The following is a 26,963-nucleotide window of genomic DNA, read 5'->3' on the forward strand; positions in this document are numbered from 1 at the left end:
TACTATTATATGTATCTTTATAAATAAAAAAATGGTAAGTCAAAACGATCAATCGGTACATTGCATTTCGTCATCTGTTAAAAGAAAAAAAACATATCTATTGTTATAAACAATATCATGTTTGTGTGTATGTAGGCATATTGTAAAAAAACTACTGAATTAAGCGACATGAGAAAGGGGTCTTCACAATATTGCTCAAATAATAAGTATATTTTATGTCTTCTCTTCTTTTGATACATTACTTGGTTCTTCATTGTCGATTAAGTTTACTGTACTGGCTGAATCAACTGTGATTGATGTCATACCATTTGCAGGCAACCCTACTTCACTGGCATGCGACACATATGCTCTGTACTGCTCTGATGTTTCTAATTGTTTACCAGAGAGTTCAGTAGAGGGTAAAGGCGATATTCCTGTTGGCGATGACGGTAAATATGAAGACGTATGTGATGTGTTGTCTCCAGATAATGGTTTTGCATTGAGAGAAGGCACATTTTCTAACGATTTCGGACGCTTTGTGGTGTCTCCCTGGTCTGACCTGTATAACACTCCATCTGGTGTAAATACTATCCTATGATTAGTATTTATTTTTTTTTCTTGCGATTTGCTGTCTTCTGAAATCAAAACAAATCTAGACATAGATTGCGAAATAAGCAACACACTGGTATTGCCCATCAAGAAATAAAAACTTCTATTTCAGTAGAATTCAACATAAGAATCATGCAAAATGTGATTCATGGTTGGAAAGCCTACATATTTTTTGGATATTTTGTTTAAATTGTCATAGTAAACAGAAAGTAACATGTGACTTTTTATTTAACCCTTGTTCATGGGAGATAAAAATGATATAGAATGCACTGTAGAATTCAAAATTAAGGGAAATAACTCTGTAAATGACACTTAAATACAATAATTTGCATTTTCCATGCGTAGTATCTCCTTAGAGCAGACACATTGGAATATATAAATATACATTTCATCACCTATAAAGCAACTTAATAACAAAAATTAAAATTTGTAGCCTTTTATTGAAGTGTATCACATTTTACAGAATCTGCATGATTCTTATAAAGGCGGTTACTTAAGTTCAATACGCTTACATAAATGACATTTGTGGATTAGTGCACATCCATTTGTTGGCTGATGATTCAGGTGAACATTATGAAAGAGTAATCAAGGGAACCAAGATTCTAGTGGAAATCAAAAGAATGTAATCCATGCAGGGAAAAGAAAAGACATGGAAAACGGACACACACACACACACACACAACAAAGAACCTGAAAACACAAAACAATACGTACAATGCAACAAAAGTAAATGAGCTCGGACTCCACTAAAAACTGGGAGCGTGGACCAGGTGCACCAGTAGGGTAAGCAAAGTGATGTCAGGAATAAAGTTACCTTTAAGTGCAAAACCTCGTTAAACCATCATTTCACATTTACTTAATGTAAATGATATTTTTTTTTTAATAAAAGATTGTTATTTTATTGGGCTATTGTCATGAAAAAATGAGGCCCTTATTGTGTCGTAAATTTTTCAGTGTCATATTTCTGTACGTCAATTTGAATTCAGCTTTTAAGATGCATTTGTTTTCAATATCTTATCTATACAATTATGCGTATTCTTACCTACAATTGACCCAAGGTCAAGTGCAGATTGTTCACTACTGCCAAACAGACATACTTTGATACCTTCATAACAACACCACAAAATACATAGAATTACAAGTGCAGCGATGACATAACCTGCAATTTCAAATCTTTGTCTAAAAAATTAAATAAACATTTTTTTTTAAAATGAATAATTCAAATTTTAAGGTACATATTGTATTTCATATTTCAAGCCATTCAAAGTCTTGGCGCCTCTTACTAAATCTGAATGTGGCTGATCGATGCTACCTGTTTAGTTCTAGAAACGCGAAACTATTTTGAATATGTTATCGTGCCTTTTGATCTATTAATTAAGTAGCATTGTAACATGAATATAGATTTTTCCTTTGATCTTATAGCTAAATAACCGACTTAATACTGTGCACTTAAAAAAAAGCATGGTCTGGCCGGAAGATTTGATGTTATACCATAACTTTAACGTCATAGAAAATAAATCGTTTATTTTCTATAAAAGTAGATCATGGTTAATATCAGGCTCTAAATATTATTCCATAGTTTAAACTCCGCCCGTCACAACATTTAAAAGGGAGACCTTCTTGATTTCCTTATATTCCCCATACTCAGTTAAAATCCCGACTCAAAATCATTATACATCGTTGTTTTTCCAAAAAAAGACAGTACAGATAGTTACAAATATATAGTTCTTGGTAGAGATTCCTCATACTTTGTAAAATATAATTCCAAATCATTCCAATCTTATTGGCAACATATTTGTCCAGTGTGATGGCGGCATTTTTTCAACAAACGGTCGTCATTCCAATGGGAACAAATTGTGCTCGTCTACTTGCTGACATATTCCTTCACTCTTATGAGTTTGACTTTATAGCAGCTTTGATCCGAATAAAAAAGAACATCGTTAAGCTAGATCCTTTAACCTCAGTTTCCGCTATAGAGTTGACGCATCAATGTTAAATAATCCTAGTTTCGGGGATTTGATACACCGCATCTACCTCAAAGAACTTGAGATAAAAGCTACTACAGACTCTTTGAAGTCAGCCTTATATCTTGACCCTACACTTAAAAATTGATGGTAAAGAAAACTATTGACCAAACTTTTGTTGACTTTCATTCAGAATTGTCAACTTTTCTTTCAACATCCCTTCAGCACCTGGGTATGGAGTTTTAATATCACAACTCATACGTTATGCTAGAGCTTGCCGTAACAACGCAGACCTTTTGTATCGCGTTAGACTTCTTACAATTAGGCTTCTGGAACAGGGTTATGTGGCTACAAGATTGGAGTCATCACTACAGAAGTGTTATGATCGTCATCATGAAATAGTTACGGTGTATCCATTTGTACCATGAAAACTGATTTGTTCAACGTGTCATAGTTTCCCTTTCCTCTTTTGTCTACCCTGAACTTTACCTTTTATGAGCAACTCGGCGGGTGTTTCTAGAAAAGTAGAGGACGCTTACCCTACCGGTGCACCTGGTCCATGGTGTCAGTTTTCAGTGGATTCCAAGTTGCTCATTTATTTTTGTTACTTTGTATGTATTATTTTAGGTACTTTATGTTCTTTGTTGCGTATGTCAGTTTTCCATGTCTAGTCTTTATCCCTGGCTCCCTTGGTTACTCTTAGACATGATAATGAATTGCAGTAATGAGAATTAAGAGCTCTAGAACCGATTTCATTAGCCGAACGTTATGTTGCAAAACATATTCCGTGCCTTACTCATTAACATATTTAAAAAAACTCATCGTGGATTCGATGTCTAAATACAGTTGCGATCACTATTAACCTCTCTTCAATCCTGTCAGGATTCGATGTCATAGAACAGTTCTAAACTGTCAGAAACTGTTCTGACCCGCAACACACCTTGTCAGGGTCTGTCAGGGCTTTGGACAGGCTCTGTCATAATCTGTCATGGGTCCTGACACCCTCCTGTCAGGAAATGTTCTAGGTAGAACAGATACGTAGATTAGAAGAGTTCCTGACAGATTCGTCCAGTCATTAGCTCCAGAATACTTCTCTGGCTGAATTACATACTATACGTATGCGTGATTCCGAAAAAAAGGCGTAGCACCTGGATCCCGATTCGTACGACGGGAAAGAAGCCTTGCTTTGTTTAAACTTGATTTTTTTCCAATTTTTTTAACCCGACTTTTATGTATGGTATGCAGTACCAACAAAAAATATTGCCTGACTTTAAAGAATTTGTACTGAATTATTTTGGTTGCAGATCTAGACACCAGTATGATACAGAGTATCTATATATATTTACAATTTTAAACACTTTATACAGAAATTTTATACCTTTATGGAACTTTAAAGTGTTCACACTCATACACTTTGAAATAATATGAAATTTTGAAGAATTTTGACTGATGTATATATACGTTTTTGAAGAATTTGTACTGAAATATATAAGTCGCACTCACCCACATGGTAGTTATATTACAAAAAATAGCATTTAAGTCAATTATTTTAGACTCTCAAGAATTTCAGAAGTGCTCGCACTCACACATTTTTCAAAAATATGACATTTTTAAAGAAATTTGACTCAAACAAATGTGTCACAGCCACCCACATGATAGTTATTTTGAAAAATTTAGAATTTTGGTAATTAAAACTCTCATGGGAATTAAAAGTGTACGCACTCATACAGTTTGCAAGAATATGACATTTTAAAGAATTTAACTCAAATTAATATACATTTTGCAAGAATATGGCTTTTTTGAAGAATTTGGACTCAAAATAATGTACCGCAGCCACCACATGATAGTTGTATTGAAAACAATTACCATTTCGGTCATTACTTTTAGACCCTCATGGAAATTGAAAGTGCTCACACTCATACATTTTGTAAGAATATGACATTTTTAAAGAATTTTAACTCAAATTAATGTCACAAATACTATATGATAGTTTTATTGAAAAAATACCATTTTAGTCATAAATTTTAGACTCTCATGGAAATTTAAAGTGTGGGTACTCATACATTTTGCAAGAATATGACATCTTTGAAGAATTTTGACAAACATGTATGTGTCAGAGTCAGCCAGATGATAGTTAAATTGAAAAAAAAAAATAAGCATTTTAGTCAACAGTGTTTTAGACCATTATGAAAAATAAACTGCTTGCACTCATACATTTTGCAGAATTTTTAGAATTTTAACTTAAATACAGGTTCACAATCACTAATATGAAACTAACATTTTTAATTTCTACATTTTCTACATAAAAGACCATGTAGGTAAATTGGAACTGTTCACACTCGTATTCGTAGCTAAAAGTGGCATTTTGGAGAATTTCGACCGATATATTTAGGTATCAGTCAACCATTTAATGCCAAAATGTCAACATTTTTAGAATGATTTGTGACCCTTATGTTCTTAAATGTAGTTTTCACTCAAAAAGTACTTTGTCAATCTTGAACTTCGTGAGAATTACCAAACATCTGAAAGTTATCGGTTAGCACTTTTACACTTATATTGGAACAGAAACATAGACCTTTACTTTTATAATTAAATAATTTACTTTAATTAATATCACAGGTGTATGACAGACTGTAAAAAATTCTACATGTAAACAATGATAATTTTTGAACGATGGGTGACTGGACCGTGATCGACGAAAATTGGAATATGAACGACGATCCAGTGATTGTGGGATGATGATCATGACGAGCTTTATGTATATACACTGTAATTGGGAATTCAATGTAAATTTTGAAATCAAGATTTTTTTCCTAATCGGATTTGCTAATTTACATTAGTCACACAGTTTTGTTTATTAATCGCGGACTTCCTGTTCTAAATTAAGTCACACAGAATAGAACATTTAGTGTCAGGAACTGTCCAGGGGTATGACAGTTTAGAACAGCTTTCCGTGTTTTCTTTGTCTCGACCCAGGACAATTTCTATCAAGATCTGTCAGGGAATAGGGCAAAATGTGTCCTGACCCAGGACAGCCCCTGTCAAACCCTGTAAGGATCTGTCAGGATTTCTGATCTGTCTGCTGTCGTAGAACAGAAATCCTGACAGATTCTGACAGAATTTAAGAGAGGTTAGAAGTGATCGCAACTGTATGTTAACTCGGAAAAAGCATGGTATATATAATACTTCACATTAAAAGCTAAATTAATACTTATTTATTTTATTTAATTGTTACATGATATGATTTTTTATGAAGCTACCCCTGTACTTGTTGAAAATAAGATGATACCAAAATTTTCTATAATCGTATGATTTATATAATTGTATTTCGATAGGTTGCAAACGAAAGAACATATAACCCTTTTATGAATTTTTACAATTTTATTTTTAAAGCGATAAAATTTAATTTTGCAACAATTTATTTTAGCAGTCTTTGACTCGGGTGAAATAAGTCGTGTTTTTGTGCAAAGGCACACCTGTTTTACTTACGCTAACGTTAATCCTGGGCTGTAGTAATAGTAGTATCCACTGTATCTATAACACTGAACCTTATCTACAACTATAAATCACATTTGTTAAGTCGACTATACATTTTGGATTTATATTACTGTCTAAAACTTTTTTTGTTTCAAACTTCAAACGGCAACAAAATATATCGATTCTATCCAATGCATTTGTTACGTCATAATTATTACATAGACCTGATATCAATAATTTCAGGTTTATGGAATCCGATGCTGTTTTTTTATTACGTATAGTTTTTTTTATATTTTTTTCTCCTCGTTAGACCTAGCATTGTGAAAGCGGTAATTAGTTTCTAAAGCCACCATTATATCCGTTTCCAAATAACGATGCAACAATATTCCCTGTATCACAATCAGACTATTCGTTTGATTGTTTCTACTACTGACTTAATGTCACTGTACGCTTTAGCTATAACTGCTGTTGTTTTCATTAATAACGCATCGTTATAATGGTAATGGCGTCAAACACATGAAGAAGAGAATATTTTTGTTATTGTAGAAAGATAAACCAGTAATTCGATTCACGTGATTCGATTTTTAGCTTCCAAAAGTACTGAAATGTGTAACCCAAAATCCCTGTACCCAAAAAATCAAAGGTATTTTTGCTTTTAGTACAAATTTATTAATTATTTTACATTTAATAGAACACCATAATTATATGCTGAAGGTGAAAACTTTTAATGCTCCCGAAGAAACATTAATTAACAAAGTCGTGGGTCGTTACGATGTATCCATTTGCAACATGAAAACTGATTTGTTCAACGTTTCATAGTCTTCCTTTCCTCTTTCGTTTATCCGGACTTCGCTTCTTTTGAGAAACTTGGCGGGTATTTCTAGAAAAGCTTACCGGTGCACCTGGTCCATGCTCCCAGTTTTCAGGTGAGTCCCAGTTGCTCATTCACTTTTGTTATTTGGTATGTATGATTTTGGTTACTTTACGTTCTTTGTTGTGTTTGCTTAATTTCCATGAGTGGTCTTTGTCCCTGGATTACATTTTTATGAATTTCGCTAGAATCTTGGTTCCCTTGATTACTCTTTGATAATTTGTCATTTATGATTTGATATATTAAAAGACTTATAACCTTCAAATACGGTAAATTTTGTCGATATATGGTTTTAAATGTCCTAAAGCATTGTACTAATTGTCGTGGTCAGATATGTTCGGCATTCGTAGGGAATAATTGGTTGTCAGGGTCCGAAATGTCCTTGGGTCGAATTGTCCGACGCCAGTTTTTATAAAATGCAAAAGGTCTTTTATGTAATTTAGTTTCGTTTCATTCTGTTTCGATTTTTATCGTTACATTTTGTTTTTATTTCGTTTTGATTTATTTTTAATCCGAATTAATTGTTTTTTCCCCATTCTTTCTTATATCGTTTAGTTTTGTTTCGTTATCGTTTCGCAGTTTTTAAGTAGCACTCCAGCTAAGAATCATGCAAAATGTGATACATGGTTGGAAAGCCTACATATTTTTATTTTTGATATTTTGTATAAAATGCTTTGGTAAACAGAAATTAACGTTTGGTTTTTCATACAACCCGTGCTCGTAGGAGATAAAAAAAAATATACAGAATGCACTGTAGATTTCAAAATTCCGTGAGATAACTCTGTAAATGACACTCAGATACAATAGAATCCACTGGATTTGTAATGTTGATCATATCCTAAGAGCAGACAGATCGGAATGAATAATTACACATTTCATAATATACACCCATAAAACAACTTAATTACAAAAATAAAAATATGTAGCCTTTTTTGGGGTGTATAACATTTCTAGATTTTGCATGATTCTCACAAAGACAGTTACTTAAGTATTCAGAAATTTGGGTAATATTGATAACGTAATTTTCGTGAACATCTACGCGCCATACTGCAGACTGTTATGACCAACACTATCTTTGAAAAGCTAAAATTCGATTTGTATTTTAATAATCATCGAAACTAATAAATATTTTCTGAGACCGATTGGGTTCTCAATCGCATATACACGAGTTAACCTAAAAGCCCAGGTAATATTTTCGTTCCACAAGTTTCTCTCAAATATAATACACGCGTCGCATATTCTGGCACGAAACCACAATTAATTTTCCCACTGTCTTCTTCATAGCCTTTCTGTAATTTAAAAAAATTCCACCGGCGCAATTCAATTCAGATTTTCAGGGACGTTAATTTGAACCTTCCAACAACTTATATAAAAAATATAAAAAAATTTACCATTATTTTTTCAAATTTTATGCATAAACACAGAGATACCCTAAAAAATGACCCAAAATGGCTTCTGGATGTCACAAACTTGACCTTTTTTGACCTCACCAAATCACAACCTAAATGTCAAATTTCTCATTTCAACACATCTACTAAAATAATTTCATTATTCCTCTTCCATTTGAGCACAAAAAGTATGAGAAATTCTGAAAGGAAGTGTTTCTAAAAAATTTTTGAAAAATCCCCTATTATTATAGGAACTATATTCGTATACAACGAAAAGCTAAGGGCAGATAATTGTGGTCTCGTACCTATTAGATGCGCTAAAGTTAAAATACTGTAATAAAAAACCATCTTCTGTTATTTCATCATATTTCCAATCATTCTGCAAAGTTTCGATCAAATCGGCTCATTATCATGTCCACAAACCAGCTTCAAAGACAGCTACCCAAAACTGTTTGCAGCTCTTCTTTCTTATCTGAAAAATTCCAAAAGTTAGATATGACCACTTTTATCAATATTGCAATAACTTTTTTACTTTTGGAGATATTTTCACAAACTAAAGTGTTTTTTTCTCTTGGATAATTATAGTATTTGAATTACAAATTTTCTTTTATCAAAATAGTTTTAAAGTGGTTTAATTTTTTTTTTCAAATTCCAAATATGGAAAAAAATAGAATTGAATCAAATGAAGCTAAAATTAAAAATACTTCTACTTCATAAAAAATATAGAAAAAAATATTGTAAATTACTTTAATAATTCAGAAAACAGCCCCAATTTACAGATTCTTGATAAGTTGAAAAGTATTTGTGTAAATAATTATTTTCTACAGGTGGCAATATGACCAATAATCTAAAGGCTCAGGGTTGCATACTCATACATAAAGTTCTTCAGATAAGAAAATTTTTGAATAATTACACAGGTATTTTAGGAAATTTTCATCACAGCAAGTTTTTTTCTTCACATTTTAAAGAAAACAAAATTGATTTATCACATTTGGGTCTCAAAGAACGAAAATTATAATATAGTGGTGCAAAAATGGTCAATTTAATTTTTTTTTTTTTTCTAAAGGCATTTTATTTTTTTTTACTAGTATCTACTTAAAAAGTACAAAAACAATCCCAAATCAAATATTTGTTATCAATAATACGGAATTAAACCACCATATTGGCTTTCCTTTGATGATTCTTTGAAAACCCCCCATCACTCAGGGGGCAGTCTAGTATCCTATTAGGATCAAATTATCTGATCTAATGAGTAAAAGACTGCACCCTGAGCCTTATTAGAACTAAGTAAACATTGTCAGCATCTAGAAATTCTCACCTAAACTATCAAAAGAACCAAAAAGTACAAATAGTAGCCCTTTCGAGACTAAAATCATACCAAATTTTGTTGCGGAACCATACAAGAAGAAGATTCAAATATGTTTACTGATGGTAATACTCCACACAACAAAGGCAAAACTGGTCTAGCAGGAAGCCACAAGGTTAGTAATGCTGGACGGTTCAAGAAAGGTCATACTCCGTGGTCGAAAGGTCTCGTTTTTGAGAATGCAGTTTCATCAGATGAAGAAGAGTCAAAAGCTTACATCCGAATGAATCTGCAAGATCACCAACAAGACGACATCAAAGCTGATTCCGTATCCAGGACTGACAGCTCACAAGTGGTAAAAGAAGTTGGAAGTGGTGTGATTAAATCCAGTATGATCCTGCGGCCACGGTTTCTGAAAGCAGACAAAGAAAAGGTGACATCAAATAATTCTCATATTATTGAGAGTGAAAAGATGTTTGACATGTTCAACTTGGCGTACCAACAGCACAGGGAAACACCAAAAACTTGTAAGAGGCCATGGATGGAGCCACATAGTGACAGAAAATGGGGTGCCTGTATCATGTACAGAGTTCGGTGTGCAAACTGTTGGTTTGTGACTCCAACACTAGCAAAGTTGTACTCGGAAGTTGAAAACAACAAGCCAGGGCCAAATCCAGCCGGTACTAACATTGCGCTAGTTTCAGCAGGACTAGATAGTCCAATAGGAAGCACCAAGACCCAGGAGATTTTAGCGCGTGTAAGTGTTCCACCTCCATGCAAGAGTGGTATGCAGAGAAACACCGACCGAATTTCTAAAGTTATGGTAAAGCAGAACAAGGACGACATGAAAGATAAGGTTGAACAAGTGAAGGCATACAACAAAAAGAAGGGACAACCAGAAAATGTGATAGATGTGACCTTAGATGGCAGGTACCCAACTGCAACAAGGTCCAGCAGGAAGAAACCAGGGTTAAATGCATCACAGGCACAGATGCTTGCGATTGAACAAAATACTCCATGGCAGTTTGTAGTCGCATCATCTTCACTAAACCAGCTATGTTGGAAGGGAGCTTGGCTCAGAGGAAAGGGATTTGATGCAGAGTGCCCAGGCCATGAAGACTGTACTGCTACCCTTCATAGAACTATACCAATATCAGAATATGCCATGGGAAAAGAAATTGGAAATCAGCTTGCACTGCAAGGTATGCTTATCCGTTATGCCACAACAGATGGAGATGCACGTTCCGCTAAAGGAGTAGAAGATGCCATACATGTACTGTATCCTATGTGGGAAGTGCAGAGACTGGCGGACCCAGTACATCTAAGCCAACATCAATTCCGAGCGGGAATGCGAGCTGAGTTTAGTGAGACCATGTTTCATGGACAAACTAAAGAAGAGAACAAAGACTTGAAGAAAATGTTTAGCCTGGACTTGAAGTGTCGCAGTTCCATGATATTGAACCAGTTAATGAATGAATATAACAAGGACACAGAAAAAGTATGTAAAAAATTACCTACCATCCTTTCAACTACAGTCCAGTGTTATGGTGGAGACTGTTCATCTTGCCTTAAGGAGTCTGTGGTATGCAAAGGTACAGTCAGTGATAACTGGTGGACTAGATCCTTTTACCTAAGCACTTACAACATCACTGTGCTGAAAATAGATGAAATTGATGAAATTATACTGCTAGAACTACTGAAAATGATACTTAGTGAGGAAGCAGTCAATAGCATGAGAATGTTCCACACAACAAATAAAAATGAAGGAGTTCATCGTGCATTGAGTGTGAGTTTACCAAAAAATGTAACTCATGGAAAAAACATGGAAGGCAGACTTCATTCTGCAATACACAGGACCAACAACAGACCTGGTACATCAGCCAAGATGAAAAGCAAGGAGTTGAACATTAAAGTGTCCGAAGACTGTGAGACCTTCTTTGATAAAATGGACAGAGAGTATACTTACAAAAGGAATTATGAGCAGAAACCTGAAGTAAAGATAAGAAGGTTACAACAGACAGCTGTCAGACTGGAGGAACACAAGATTCATAAAGAGCTCCACAAAAAGAGACCAGACTATGTAAAAGGGCAACTAGATCCTGTACCAGATGAGCTGATGCATGATGCATACTGCAAGAAGAAGATGCCTAAGTAAAAGACAGACAGCTTAAAAAAATCAAAGGTCCTTTTAAGGACCACCCAAATCTTTCAAAAAGATTTCTTATATTGATACGAATAAAATGAAATTTAATGAATAAATGAACACTTTCCCCTGCCCATTTTCTTTTAAATCCATTAAAATACCTAAATTATTATCTGGCATCTTAAGGTGCACTAAACAGGGGGGAAAGGGGGCAATGTGACCTATACATTCCCCTTTCGACACACATGTTTGCCTACTGTTGTTGATACCATGTGGTTCCAACACCAGATGAGCTACATTTATGCATTTGGTATTGTGGCACAGGTGTGATACATCAACAGCTGCTAACTGTGCAGCCCTATGCTGTATCATGTATGCAAGCCTGTGCACATATAATAATTTCCACCCAATGGCACCAGGAAATCTACAATTTATGACCCCATATTTGCCATTTGGTGTACATGACCCTGTCCAAATAAAACACTCTCCATTTAGCCCAAGGGCACATTTTTCCTCTAGCTTTTGATGATACTTCTGAAAAAAGGCATCCATTTTGTAAAGTTACTTTTTCAAGCAAGATTGAGTAGGAATATTTCTCAAAACGAGGATTTGGTACTCCTCAAAACCACAAAAAAAGTCCAAATTTGAGATATCCATCTCCTATCTTTTGAAAAATGGCTAAATTATGCAAAATTTCCTCAAAATATAGTAAATTTGATATATTTCAATAGTACTGTACCTCTACTACACATATGAAACATAAAAATACTCACCAGTATAAAAATGTAGCCATATCAGCTGTTTTTGTATGCAAACATACCTCTCTATTAGGCACGAAACCACAATTAATTTTCCCACTGTCTTCTTCATAGCCTTTCTGTAATTTAAAAAAATTCCACCGGCGCAATTCAATTCAGATTTTCAGGGACGTTAATTTGAACCTTCCAACAACTTATATAAAAAATATAAAAAAATTTACCATTATTTTTTCAAATTTTATGCATAAACACAGAGATACCCTAAAAAATGACCCAAAATGGCTTCTGGATGTCACAAACTTGACCTTTTTTGACCTCACCAAATCACAACCTAAATGTCAAATTTCTCATTTCAACACATCTACTAAAATAATTTCATTATTCCTCTTCCATTTGAGCACAAAAAGTATGAGAAATTCTGAAAGGAAGTGTTTCTAAAAAATTTTTGAAAAATCCCCTATTATTATAGGAACTATATTCGTATACAACGAAAAGCTAAGGGCAGATAATTGTGGTCTCGTACCTATTATGCAAATTACAGCGTTACCTCCCTTTGTCCACCATTTGGGTAGGCATCATATAAAAAATTAAGTTTTTATTTCTTCTAAATTAATTACTGAATTTATAAAGCAGAGGTTGATTTTTAGCTGAATTTAATTAGTATCATTCATGTCATTTTTTCTCCTCTGATTTAGAAACATGTTTTAAAGAAATCACAATATTTAATTAAATTCCCCCTTTGACCCTATGTTAAAACACCTACACACAAGGGAGATTACTATTGGTTAATTGCTAAATAATGTCCTGTTGCCCTGAACTGTGAAAAGAGGGAATTCGGCCGAGCCCGTACCCTCCTCATACGGATTGAGGAAGAGTAGCGGAGTCAACCCATGTTTGCCGATTGCACCAAAACATTGATGCGGCCATCTTAGTCTTTGAAAGATATGGAAGGCATTGTTACACAAAGTCAGATTTGTGGGACAATTCTTTAATTACTTAGAAGTTAAGTATAATAATGGCCATTGCTTTGCAAACTCTTCAAGTAAAGTTTAATCCCTTTTGGGATTCAGTGGTCGGAGCTATTTTCTGATTTGGGCGGCCAAATCAGAATATAGCTCCGGACACTGAATCCAAAAAGGGATTAGTATCAAAGTGTGCAGCGGGGAAAAGAACACATCCTCTTGCTCAGTCTGCATCGGAACGATGTCAGTATATGCTTTTGAAAATGACCATGCCAAATGCGCATTAGAACTCAAAATTTTGAAACACATACATTGCATATGATGACAGAGGAAAACTTGGATAATCAGGAAAAGGAGCTGCGTCTGCCATTGTCTGATGGGTACCTGTAATATACGAAATGAAATCGAAGCGAAACGGGTCGAAATGAAACTAAACAAAGCGAAACGAAATGAAACCCAAACCACTTATTTTGGTAACCCGGATATGCACATTTAAATTTTCTTTCAAAAAAAATCTTTTTATGAGTATAGAATAACGATCCAAGGTAATGATGAAAATTAATAATCTGACTTGCACCAGGCTGAAAATTATGGAGGCTTCATTTCTTCCATCGACAAGTTGAGCTGTCAAAATAATTATGTCAGTATGCCGACATAACTATCACGTCAAGTCTACTTAAAAATCTCACAAAGTCGACATAACGACATTTTATGTCGACTTATCACGAAAATTTTCTAGTCAAGTCGACATAGAATATCTCAACATCTCGTCCTTGGGTCGAGATATATCTCACCACTGCCGTTGTGAAATCAGGTTGTTGAGGTACTTATGTTGACATGTCGACATGATAATCGGAACAGGTCGACTTATCCTCTCACTACTGTCCTCGTTAAGTCAGGTTGTTGAGATGTAGTTTATGTTGACATGTCCTATATATGTCGACTTGTCGGCATAATTATCGGAACAAGTCGACTCATCCTTTCTGGAAGCTGAAATAAAACATAATAACCCACGTAGCCCCTAAGCTGGGAGGGTCCACCGTGCATCCCTCATTCATCAACTACATGGTGATTTCTAGGTATCTTTATACCTTTCGTTACCGAATCAATTTGTTGCCAAAGAATTCAATATTCTCGGATTCTGTTTTCAGTATAAGCCTTATTATATCTGTATACCCCACTGGATCAAATAGCCAAGATTTTTGTGACTCAAGTCTTCCTGTGACAGCATGTGTAAACAAACTAAACAAATTGAGATATTATCTTGGTGTCCAATGTCTCAACTTTAAAACTGTACCAAGAAAATTTGGCGGTTACACGAAGGGATTTGGGGTAAAAGGAAAAAATGTACCCCTACCCCACGAAAAATCACTTGAATTGATCTTTTGTTTCATGTCAAAATTCCCAGAGTATTTATGCTTCAGTAAAAATAACTTATTCGGTATTTTCTGTTTAGTGTTATCACAATGTATACTTCTGGGGCTTTTTCGATGAATTTTAGCGTTTTTTTTAGCCAGAATTTATAAAAAAAATGCAAATTTGGGATCTTACCAATTACAGGTGAAAATGAAGAAAACATGAAATTCCGAAAATTTCTCTTTTTTAAAAAAAAATCATTATCGTCACATTGAAACTGAAAATACGCGCCTGAAATGAGAAGATATGTTGGATATATCAATAAATTGAGCAATAACACCCAACATATCTATTTTAGACCGTTTATATGCCCCCTAAAAAAATAAATTTTAATTCATGTTGAGGTATTTTTTTCATGGTAAGGGGTGGCAATTTTCCACCTTACTTGACGTGGAAAAGTTCAAATACTTATTACTTGGGCTCATTTGAAAGTATTAATGTACCGTATCACGCAAAAGCGTGTTTGAATTACGATATTCTAAAAAAAAAAAAATATGACAATAATGAGTGATATAAAAGGAATTCTAAAATGCTGAAAATTTCCCATTTTGTGATTTTATAGCAATCGTCACCCCAAAAGAAACATCTGAGCGCCTGAATTGATCAGATATGTTGAGTATATCTTAAGTATGAATGCCTAAAATATGAATTGTATCGTATCAGTATGCTGTGAATGAGAATTCTGTTCGATACTGAGACTAGTTTTCTAGGAGTAGGGGTAATGTTTTTAACATTTTTTGAAAACTCTTTCTTGAAAATACTTTTTTTGTGGTTTATTTATATAGAAAATAAAATTTTCTATCGAATGATACTAAATTTGAGACGTTTTAATTGAGCAATAAGTTGTAGAAACAAATTTATGTGACTTTTAAAGGAAAAATCGAAAATCCCACTTTTTGCATTTTTTGAGAATTCCGACTACGAAATATCCAAAATTCACTGAAAGAACCCCAGAAGTATAAATTGTTTTATAGTCATGCACACTGTGACACAGAGGTAAAAATAGACGAGTTCTATCCGTTTGCCTCCATATTTATGAAAGGTGTTGAAACGTTGGTTAAGGTGCTTCAGGATAAAGAATACATTCCAGAACTTGGCAGAAGACGATAACATAACTGATGCAGTGGAAAGATTATTGCAGTATTTTTCAGATGAAGGTATTCAAATTGCAATCTAGTTTTCTCAGTTTTGAGGTTTAGACAAATTTTTTACATACATCAGGATCTTTGTATTCAACTCCTTGCTTACAGGTATAAAGCTTAAATGTCGTCCATGGCCACCATAATTTCACTTGGGCGACTTCACGTCACATTCCAGATCGCCCAGGTGGCGACTGAAATATTTTTTTATTTCATAACTCCAACTGACAAGTTAGTTCTAGAAGTACTGCATGGTTATTTATAAAAACATCGCTGGTTTTTTTTTTATAAATGGAAGTCACATGTTTTCAAAGAGGGAACCAGTAGTCGAAATAATAGACTAAGTGAAATCGGTATGGCATAGTCAATCCGGTTGAATTTTGATACATATTTCGAACATTTCTACCCAAACAGTCAGTAACAAATCAATTTATTTATTCCTAACTATTAATATTACGATAAGAACAATGTACGCATCGTTGTGTACATGTCCATCAAAATTCAAAATTTGTAAACTTCCTGTTTCAAAATGGAAATTTATAAGCAGTGCTAAGCTTCCACAGAAAAGAAAAAAAATGAGGATAACGTTACATACTTTCACAAATATGAAAAACAAAAAGTATAATATTACAGATACACAAATGTTTTGTTATGTAGGTATTTCCAATATTAAACTAAAGAACTGTTTGATATATATTTGTTTTTTCCAAAGAAAAAAACTGGACCACTAACAATTTTGTTGGGTCCCAAGAAATAAAAGGTTAGTAGCCCATTTGGCTCCAGCAAAAAAAGTTAAGTTTTATCCCTGGCATACATGTATTTTCAGCTTTTCTTTTGCGGGTCCAGGTGTCAAAAGAATAGGCCCGCAGCAGCGCTAAGCTTGTCGTAAAAGGTGCCTAACTAGTGCTCAGAATTCTGGTGGGGGCTAGGGTGCTCTACAAAGCAACTTGGTTATGTGCCCCAGGTGGTGGTATGGGGTACCCCTGGCATGCTACTTGCTGGGGTCGTCAGGCCATATGGAAAACCTGACCGCAGACCATTGTGGTGCAATGTGTTGGGAAATGTGCCATGCTCTTCGCAATTTAAGTAACCCTTCTGTGGTATTCTATCGGAGTAGGAACCATCGGTCGGTGACAGCATTAAAATTGCCCGACCCTACCCACCTCTCCCTATTTTCAGTGGCAATCAAAAGGAGAAGGTTCGGTTATGGCCAGTTTTGGCCATGAAATTTGAAATTGATAAAAAAAAAGATGTTTATCGTTTTTGTATACTTGTAAGTGTTTACACCAACTAGTTCAATAAGATTTAGGCCAAAACAGAAATGCAACTCGTCATTGTAGCACCTGTCAACAAAATTGCCTAAATGATGAAAAATCAATATTTCAGCATAGTTGTGACAGTTTTTGTGAAAAAAAATTTGGCCGCATGCATGTTCATTCTTGATCTTTTTGTATATTGTGAAATATTATGAGATACATTTTTGTATAACATATACATGTATGTCAATATTTTGGATAAACACGGATGTGGCCACTTCCGTTTTAGGCAAAAACTATTGAAAACTGCAAAAATGCAACAAAATTTCTCTAATATTGTGTTCATTTTGACCGCTATTATGTCAAAACGTTCTTGATATTGCCAAAATATGCTGAGGTGTATTTATTACAACTATTATCCTTTCAAATAAACTTAGTACATAGTATAGAGCAAAACAAAAATCTTTCAAAAATGTTGATACTAGGGCCCAAATAGGGCCTGACGGAACCTACTTTGTGGTCAACCCCATTATCCTTGTATCCGATGCCATTTTTAGCTCACCTGGTCGTATAGTTGTTCCTTAGAGTATTCTGCACAAAATGACCGTTTGGATTTTTGATCTGTTAAAAAACATGGCTGTCACTACTGAAAATAGAACATAAGGGTCAGACAGCAGATATTTGCATATATCTCCATTACAAGGGTCCGGAAATTTTGACAGCACATGCCGGACATTATATCAAACTTCAGCAGACGTTTTTGTCAGTCTTTTACATGCTCAGGTCGAAAATAACTGAACAAAAAACGTTTGTATGTAGTTATTTTAAAATAAATATCAAGTTGGAAAGTGTGTTATTTCATCACATAGTCTGTCTTTTACAAAGTATCAGAGATTCTCCAAAACAGTAATTGGTTTAACCAAATTCTGCCGTCGGTAAAGGTATTTAGCATGATGATATCTATCTGTATCAAAATTTGGTGCAAATCTGTCGACCCATGTTGGAGTTATTGGTCTTTTTGGACGTTTTTTGCTGTTCCTCAGAAACTACTCTACAGAATTCAATGAAAGTTGGCATTTTTGTTTTTTAGAGTATGCTTTAATAACACAATAACCGTTTCTATTTTTGATCTGTTAAAAAACATGGCTGCTGTTACTAAAAATAGAACATTGGTGTCAGCAGATTTTTGCATACATCTCCAAATCCTTTAGGTTTAGGTGATAGCTTTCAATTGCTGAAATGATCCTTATTATAAGGCTTACAAAAGACTCCAATGAATCAAGTGGAGTCAAATTTGTCAGAAAACTCCTTGTTAGAGTTATTGTCCTTGAAAGGCAAAAACAATACCAGGTCAGCGATTCAGGTTCTGGGGAGCCTTTTGTTTATTTCATCATCATTTCATGTTCATTTTATCACCCAGTCACCCATTTCATGTTCATCCCCTGAATAAGCAACTCTGGAATATTTCTGCTCGGGCATTAAACCCCACCAATCAATCTTTTCAAACAGTATTAGTATGTACTGTGCACTCAAGGACATTTGCTTCTGCAACACCAGGGCTTTTTCTACCTTTTTTTCAAATAAGGCTCCTGCCCCTGAGATTGGGAATTTTTTTATCAATTGGGAAAATCTAACAAATAAATTCATTTACTATGAGACATAAAGATGTATTATTACTTTGGATACCTTTTATTCTAAAACCCAAGGAAGATAAAGGTAAATGAAGTTCTGAAATAATCACCGTAAATCGGCTGCCATGAAATGTCGTAAATTGAAAAATAGACATGTTTTTACCCTGATCTTAAAATTGCTCTCAAGAAACTGTGACAATAACGATTTGCCACCTCATCAATAAAATATGACTTTCATCCAACCAACAGACGAATTGACAACTTTCATATTGCTTGTTTTGGTTAGAAAATTCATAATAATTTTTTGGGGAAAAAAGACACATTTTGTCATTGGGAATATGACCGATAATCGGTGGTAAATTGAAGGTAAAAAAAGCCCCGAAAACTCAATTCAGAGTTTAAATCCATGTTACATGTTGTTGGTAAAACACTGTGTCCGTTTGATATTTTCTGGGTGAAATATTAGTATTGCACCCACCTAGCTGGGACATCGTATATTACAATTGTAAATTGTGTACGGAGAATCACTGACCAGGGTGTGAAATTCACCCAGCATGGTGAAGTTAATCTCATTGATCTGTCTACTGGGAGCATCTTTTATCTTAATTATGCCAGATATCTAATTGTAATCAAAATTCAAGGTTGTGTCAAGTTTTAGTAGTGTGTCCATACTTGCCTCAATTGTCCAGGGTTTGACCTCTTTGTCATTTCAAGATGCCCCCTGCAAATCATTTTATTTTATTTTCCATTGGCTAAAGCTTGGGGATTACGTACTGGGAGTACAGAACTTCTGAATTCCCCTAACAAAATTAACCCAGGTTTTGTATTTTTTTCACATACTTTTCCAGAATGTATTTTAATAATTGTTAGAGAAGATGAATGGTGTTCCACATGTGAGAAAATCAGAATATTTCTTTATATTAATTTTTATACTAGGCTGAGAAAATGTCTTCATCAACTTGCTAAACAGAAAAGGTTATCACAAGAATGAAATGGGACTGTCTGTGGCATTGTCTGAACATGTTTTTAGCAAGTTGGCTACTTCAGGATATTTACTTGACGATCGTAATGCTTTTAGAGATTACACCTGTATGTGTGGCTATAATGTAAATGTGGCAAACAACAGTGGCAGTACAAGTATAGGTAAACGCAATTATTAAAGTGTAAGTTCGCTCTTTTTACAAGTAGGGTTAAATCAATTCAGATAGTAAAAAAAAGTAACTGTGCAAAGGATTACATCGCAAAGTTAAAGCATACCAGTTTCCGCTGCCATTTTTTTTTATGTTTGTGACATCACAAGCACAGATACTTGGAAAGATAACTCCTGGAAAACTCCTGTCAGTACTATATACGTCTTACAGCTAGTTGAAAAAGACCACTTCCAATTTCAGTACTAATCTATTTAGGATATTGAGTAGTAGTCTCTAGGTAGAAATCTGCCTTACATTATACCAATGTGTCCTACATGTACTTAACTACTCCAAAACACCTTTGGGATCTTTTGGACACTGCCTTTTAAGGTTGAATGTATTAATTATGATGACCGCTATTCAATTGTCACTATAAGGAGATTTTACCACCTGCTTTCAGTAATAAAGCTTTTTGGCTCTTTTCACATTAGCTCCCTTGCTCTTTACAACTAAGTAAATGTTGCACATCAGCGTTCTTTTTCTACAATGTTTTATGACCGCAAAATGTTGATAATGTATGCTGCCAATGAATAATGAACTTTTTACGTTCAGGGAATAACTTTCGTCAAAAAGGGGCCAGAAACAAGAATTTTCAGGATGTCAAGATAATAACTTGACTATAAATGAATTGATTTTTTCTTATAAAATTGTATCAATTTATATCTGCATATACCTCAATTTAAGAATTAGGAGCAGAAAAAGGGCCACTTTGGTTCTAGTCAAATTCTCATCATACGACATGTATGTTGAATATTTAATCAAAATCAAAATTAAGAGTTAGGTCTCACTAACCACTTCTAATGTTTCCATTACTTTACATATTAAAAAAGTAATTTTCAAAGTTTCATTGTGAATTCCCAGGACAAATGACATCTAAAAGTTGCATACCATTGCGAAGCTTGGAAAATAAGGCCTTCATAATCATTATGCTAATGGTATGATGATTGTAGAAATTCTTCACAAAATTTACTTGAATAAATAATACTGAAAATCCACATTTTTACCTCACACATGTAAACAATATTCATACACTTTTGTAGTTACTAGTAACTTACATATATGATTTTAAAGTACACATTCTCAGCTTTATTTGGACTACTTTTAATCAGAATACACACACATAATGCACTTACAATGCATAAGTCTACTAGGTTCAGTGGTTTTTTGGAACTACATAGGGGGTAGCCATTTGACCCGGAAGTGGTGAGATCTTGTTCTAGGTTTTGTTGCTTTACTCTCCGATGCATTTGCACTCAAAGCAAAGTTTTTTAAGATAGCAAAAAATAAAATACAATTTTTTTAAGAGTCCTGAATTTGGAGATCTTAATAAGTTTTATAGGCTTTTCAAGGTATATAGTTTCTTTAGAGATTAGGAGTTTTATGAAAAATTGATATCTGCAACGACTATCATTTTATATTAATTACATATACATGTACATTTGTTTATTTATTTGTAAATGTAAAAAATGTACTTATTTTTTTCTAATATTTTGACAGGGAATCCACAAACATGGCATGGATATATAGATATACTTGTTGCTGGCGTTCCTGTTGCAGTAGAGAGTGGAGATTCAGTAAGCCCTGGTGATACAACCCCTGATGAAGTGAAGTACGACTCAAAAATAGATTCTTTTGCAACTAAAAGCAAATATTAGCTCAGTCTATAGTTTTCTCTTTTTTACAGAAAATAAGACACCCAGAACTTAATAATTTCTTAATACCTTCAATTGGGGTATCTATTGAAGAGATTATGTTTATATTTTATGATTGTGTAAATGATATTTTGTTGCAGACACAATCATTTGACCTGACAATGTATGATACATATCACACAGCTGTTATTGCAATATGGTTTGTTTTAAATTACAATTGTCTGTGCTCAGGTTTGTCGGAAAATCTTAAAATTGCACCTAAAGCTAAGTTTTTAAGCTTGCAAAAACAAAATTGCAAATTTTTGAAAAGGATCTTAGTTTTGAAGATATTAGTAGCGGTTATGATCCATGAACATCAAATCCTTCAGTTCTTGGTAGAGCAAATTTTTTACCCATTGTTTTTGACGACTTGTAAAAAACATATTGCTAGCACATAAATTTAACTTTAGACTCATATAGCTTAAGAAGAACCTGTTTATTCTTAAAATGTTGAAATTACCATTGGGATGACTTAATATTACTATAATTTTGTTGCCAATTTCTCAAAATTCTTGTTTATTGAAAAAAAATGAAATGAAAAAAATCATGTCAGCATATTTTGGTTTGTAAAAATTGTTTCAAATCATATTTTAGCTCTATCATACTCCTGTGTTATTTTCACTTCATTAGGTTTTAAAGTGCTAGAACACGAGTTAGAGGTAACAAAATGTTTTGGGTTTTAACTATATACATATACATTCAAATGCATCTTATATGTTCATTTAAAGAAGTACAAATGATTCACTGCAGCACACACACACACACTGCCTTTAAATAAATTTTGTAGTAAAATAAAGTCTTACTGACTTTCGGTAACGTTACCCCGATGAAACCGTTTAAGACACCCTATTCCATTTTGGAATTTAGGAGAGGCCAAAATTGAAAACCACTTCTTTAATGAAGAAAAAAATAATGAAGAAACTATAAATATATATTAATTGATATGATGTATCAAAAAATAGTAATAGAGAAACAAGGAATACGACACTGTATATATCAAATAAAGTTAAATCACTCCGACTAAAAAAGATTGGTATGAGAGGCTGTGCCTTGAAACACGTGTATGTTTGTTTGTTTGTTTGTTGGGGTTTAACGTCCGAGCAGCATTATTTCAGCTATATTCAGACGATGAACATGAAATTGATGATAAAATGAGCATGAAATTATGATGAAATGAAAAAGGGATGGGACACAAGGAGAATGGGGTCAATAATTATTGATTGCCACTGGAAATAGGGAGAGGTGGGTAGGGTCGGGCAATTTAGCCTCCTGTGGCGGAGCCCTATGGTTCCTACTCCAGGAGAATACCACAGTAGGGTTCTTTAACGTGCGAAGAACGTGGCATCTTTCCCAACACGGTGCACCACTATGGTTTGCGGTCAGGTTTTCCGTATTATAGCCTGACAACCCCAGCATGTAACACCCCAGGGGTACCCCATTCAATATATAATACATAGAGCAGATATACCGTTTAATGTAAAGAATGTCTTAATAGATACTGGTTACAAACCGACTTCGTAATAGTGGTTTAAACTAAAAAACTTCAAATTGACTACTGAATTGTTTGAGAATCATATCGTCCACCAAAGTTTTGGCGCAATGCTGAATTCATATTTACCAGTTAAGGTGCTTTTACATTATTTGAAAAAGCATCAAATTAATGCTTAAATATTAGAACCTTCTTTTTCCCGGAAGGATGGATGACTAAGACAAAGATGGATATATAGAGAATGGCATGCTCTATGAATTGAAAAGAAATAGAAGAAAACATATAAGAATAAAGTAATTACGAATGCGGTTTGTTTCGGAGTTTGCTGTTAATGAGTGTATTGTCTGTTTATCGCGTCCAGAATGTTTGTTCACTTGACTGTACATAATTATGTTAATCAAGTATGATTGCAATCTTACTCGGTCCCGCAAAAAGCAGTGTAATGATGTATCTATATCATTGCAATCGAGTCTAATTATAATGATACTCTTTAATTATCTCAATTATTCTGATGTTTAATGAACTAAAATACAAACAAAACATGCAATACATACCAATCAACCAAATTTGAATGAGCAAAATTAAACCCAGTGCGGTTCTCATTATTGATTATATGTATGCAGTTACTGTAGTGTTAACAACAAAATTTATTGCGTTGTTTTCAAATGTGTCACGTTTTGTTTGTATATAAACGCGCAAATCAAACAGCGTTACCATTCCAACGGAAAAAAGTGGAAATCCGTAATCAAACATGTAGTTGTTTATAACATCTTAAATGGTTGTTTGATATACGTATATTTTCCTTTTGTTTTAGAGAATTGTATACATTGGAAATAACATGTTTAGGTATATACTGATTAAAAGTGTAGACCAAAAAGCAAAAAAAAAAAAAAAAATGGTAGAAACAACAATTAGGTTTGGTGTTAGTTTTGAGGGGTAATCTAAATTAAAGCACCTGTTGTATATTTTTTTGTCCATTGTTAGACAATAAATCATACTTTAAGGTCTTAGTTTGTTTTATTTGCTCATATATTCTACAAAATGGAAACTTATAGATGTAAATCGAATGATATATCATGTACTCCCAACAAAAAAATGTACGAGAAACCAACTACAAGTTATGAGATTCTTCATGATAGGTTCTTTATTGCTAATACATGTACTTATCTTTATAATCCATCTTCTCATTTTTATAATTTCGTTTTAAACAACAAATTAAATATGTTTTTGTTTAGTATTCTGTTTTGGCTCTCAATTTTTATATGGAGTGTTAAGATAAAAATAATGGAACAACTTTATAAACATAATTACTACACGCCAACTCAGGTAAATGTGTATTTTGTTCTGCAGAAGAAATCTTCCTCGATAAGGCTGAAACAAGTTTATGAATGAATCAAATTTGATATTGTAGTTGTCCCGTTTTTTAAAAAAAAATGACTGAATTGCATTAGTATTTAGTTAGCTGTTCTCTTTTCACACAGCTGGCCTGACTTTTGCTGTTTTAGTTTTATAAATTCTAGAGGGAGTGGAAAAATGAACTAAATCGGAATACCGTTCTGAGATGTTTTATATGTATTAAAGATAAACCAGAAACAACAACCCGACAACAAGAATAAACACACGCAAATAATCAATATAACAATACACATGGAAAAAGATGTATGTGAGCAACCCGGACTAGGAGCATTGACTATGTGTCCTGGTACTGTTATCACACTCAATATAAAGTTGTTTTCTTGTTTTTTTTTTTTCGATTTGTCATCTTTAAGGGCGATAAATATATTTATTTGCAGTTCGCGCAGTAATTTCTAAAACGGGTTTATAAATAGATAGAACCGGTTTTGGTAGATTGGGTATATAAAGGAATTGCGCAAGATTTTATATCTATCGAAGTTAGTGCGGTGACCACTCACTACATACACGTTTGTAGACAAATTTATGTCTATGTCAGACTCGAAGATTGAGAATGAAATAGAACCAGCTCCGGAAAGGCAGTGCCCTATTTCAGAATTGTTGGTAGAACATTCCTTGATGGAAACAAGAACGAGAAAAAGCAAGGAAGAAGCAAGAAAAAGTGGATGAAAAGAAAGGTAAATCGGAGCACGAGGTGTCCAACGCTGATATCTTTTCTTTGTTAACTTCGTATATGAATAATAAGTTGTCCGGGATAGAGAAAACTTTTCCGATACCATTGATAATCTTGTGAAACTTGTTAAAAAGTCAGAAAATACTTTTAAATTTAAGGGAAATCAGCTGCAATTTGATTTAAATTCAGACATTCAGGACAATATCGGCACGGCTATCAAGTACATTCAAAAGAACAGACCGAAGAAAGCAGTTAGAGTTTTGGAGGATTCGAACATTCTTTTGAAGCGCAGAAACAAGTTGATTAGAATAGCTGATAAGCCTGAAGTCGGGTGGAGGACCGTAAACGAGTATTTAGATGAAGTTGCCAGTGACTCAGAAGACGAAAAGAGGAATAGGGCCGCAGATATTCGCGCAGTTAAGAAGATTAACGCGGAAAAGGCAGTCAAGAAGCAGGCTAGGAAACGCTCAGCTGAAGCAGCGGGTTCAGCGGTGCAGCTCGCTCGTAATGGTGGAGATGCTGATGGTGCTTTTCGTGGGCAGCCCTTTCGTGTGGGCGCACTTTGTTCCAGACAGGGTCAACAAAACCGGGCAAAACCTAAGGTAGTATAATACAGTTAGGTCATTTCTGAAAATTTGGTCTCATTTTGTTGAAATAAAGCTGTTTTGAGGCAGTCCGCACAGAAATTTATAGTGTTTTGTCATAAAAAGTGCATATTTTTGAAATCCTTGGTGTGTGGAGGTTCAAGTCATTTATAAGTAATTAAGTGATTATTGTTATAAAAGTCAGTAGCCATGGTAACTTACTGAAAAAAAAATATTACTCAGTTTTAGTACAAATGAGGGGTGCCTTTCCAAAACTAACAGCCAAATAGTATGTTTTATAAAACATCAGACACTTAGACACTACCACGGGATGAAAGCATGCATGAACTAGGTGGAAAAAGGGTAAAAGTAATAAGACCCTTTTCGATTCATTTTCTCACAATTTTAGTCCCAAAAGTTCGTGCGAAATAAGGTATTTTGAAAATCAGCCATCTGATGCTGAGGAGAGAACCTAATGCGGCAGGGGACTGAAACGTTCCGGATACCATTCTTCATTTAAATTACACCTGTTTACAATTACATATATTACATCTGCCTATGTATAAATGCTTAACTACATTTTAACAATGTATGCACCAAATTTCAACTTTTAATATTTTTTTTAAGTTTTACAAAAATTTGACGGGGTAACTTGGTATCCGAAACAGTGCGCCTTAATGTAACTATAGTGCACCTTAACGACATCTGCTACAACTGCGGGAAGTTCCGCCACTGGTCCAGGGATTGTAAGAAACCAAAGAACAGAAATGGAGTTACCAGAGGATCTGTTGCTTAACTCATTTTATGAAGATACGTTAAGGTATTACATTCTGACAATTTTGACTCGATACCAGTTCTGACGTAAATGTTAAAGGTCGTTTCAAGCAATCTTTTGATTTTTGGAAAGAAATTTGATTTTATACTTGATGTAATTGCAGAAGGCTATAAAATTCCTTTATTAAACGAACCTGAGAGCGTATTTTTGAGAAAAAAATAGGTCTGCTTTAGAACACAAGGATTTTGT

At 34.1% G+C, this 26,963-nt stretch overlaps 1 protein-coding gene and 1 pseudogene across 2 annotated transcripts; one reads left to right on the plus strand and one right to left on the minus strand.

The window, feature by feature from the left end:
• LOC148627698 (uncharacterized) lies at positions 1 to 16,173 on the minus strand. The gene is made up of 5 exons (XM_088577141.1): positions 16,090 to 16,173; positions 13,769 to 13,841; positions 6,042 to 6,111; positions 1,631 to 1,767; positions 1 to 614 (listed from the first exon to the last, which is right to left on the minus strand). The coding sequence occupies exons 2-5, from the start codon at positions 13,773 to 13,775 to the stop codon at positions 214 to 216; spliced, it is 615 nt and encodes a 204-aa protein (XP_088433267.1). The 5' UTR covers positions 13,776 to 13,841; positions 16,090 to 16,173; the 3' UTR covers positions 1 to 213.
• Positions 16,174 to 19,891: 3,718 nt separating this feature from the next.
• On the plus strand, positions 19,892 to 26,780 carry LOC148627699 (uncharacterized; annotated as a pseudogene). Its single transcript, XR_015922574.1, has 5 exons — positions 19,892 to 20,042; positions 21,587 to 21,698; positions 24,084 to 24,115; positions 25,312 to 25,957; positions 26,567 to 26,780. The product of XR_015922574.1 is annotated as an uncharacterized LOC148627699 (transcript).
• Positions 26,781 to 26,963: the final 183 nt, after the last annotated feature.

The sequence above is a fragment of the Perna viridis genome, chromosome 1 (assembly GCF_037379345.1).
Source record: "Perna viridis isolate PV_CMFRI_1.1 ecotype Kerala chromosome 1, ASM3737934v1, whole genome shotgun sequence".
Classification (NCBI taxonomy): domain Eukaryota; kingdom Metazoa; phylum Mollusca; class Bivalvia; order Mytilida; family Mytilidae; genus Perna; species Perna viridis.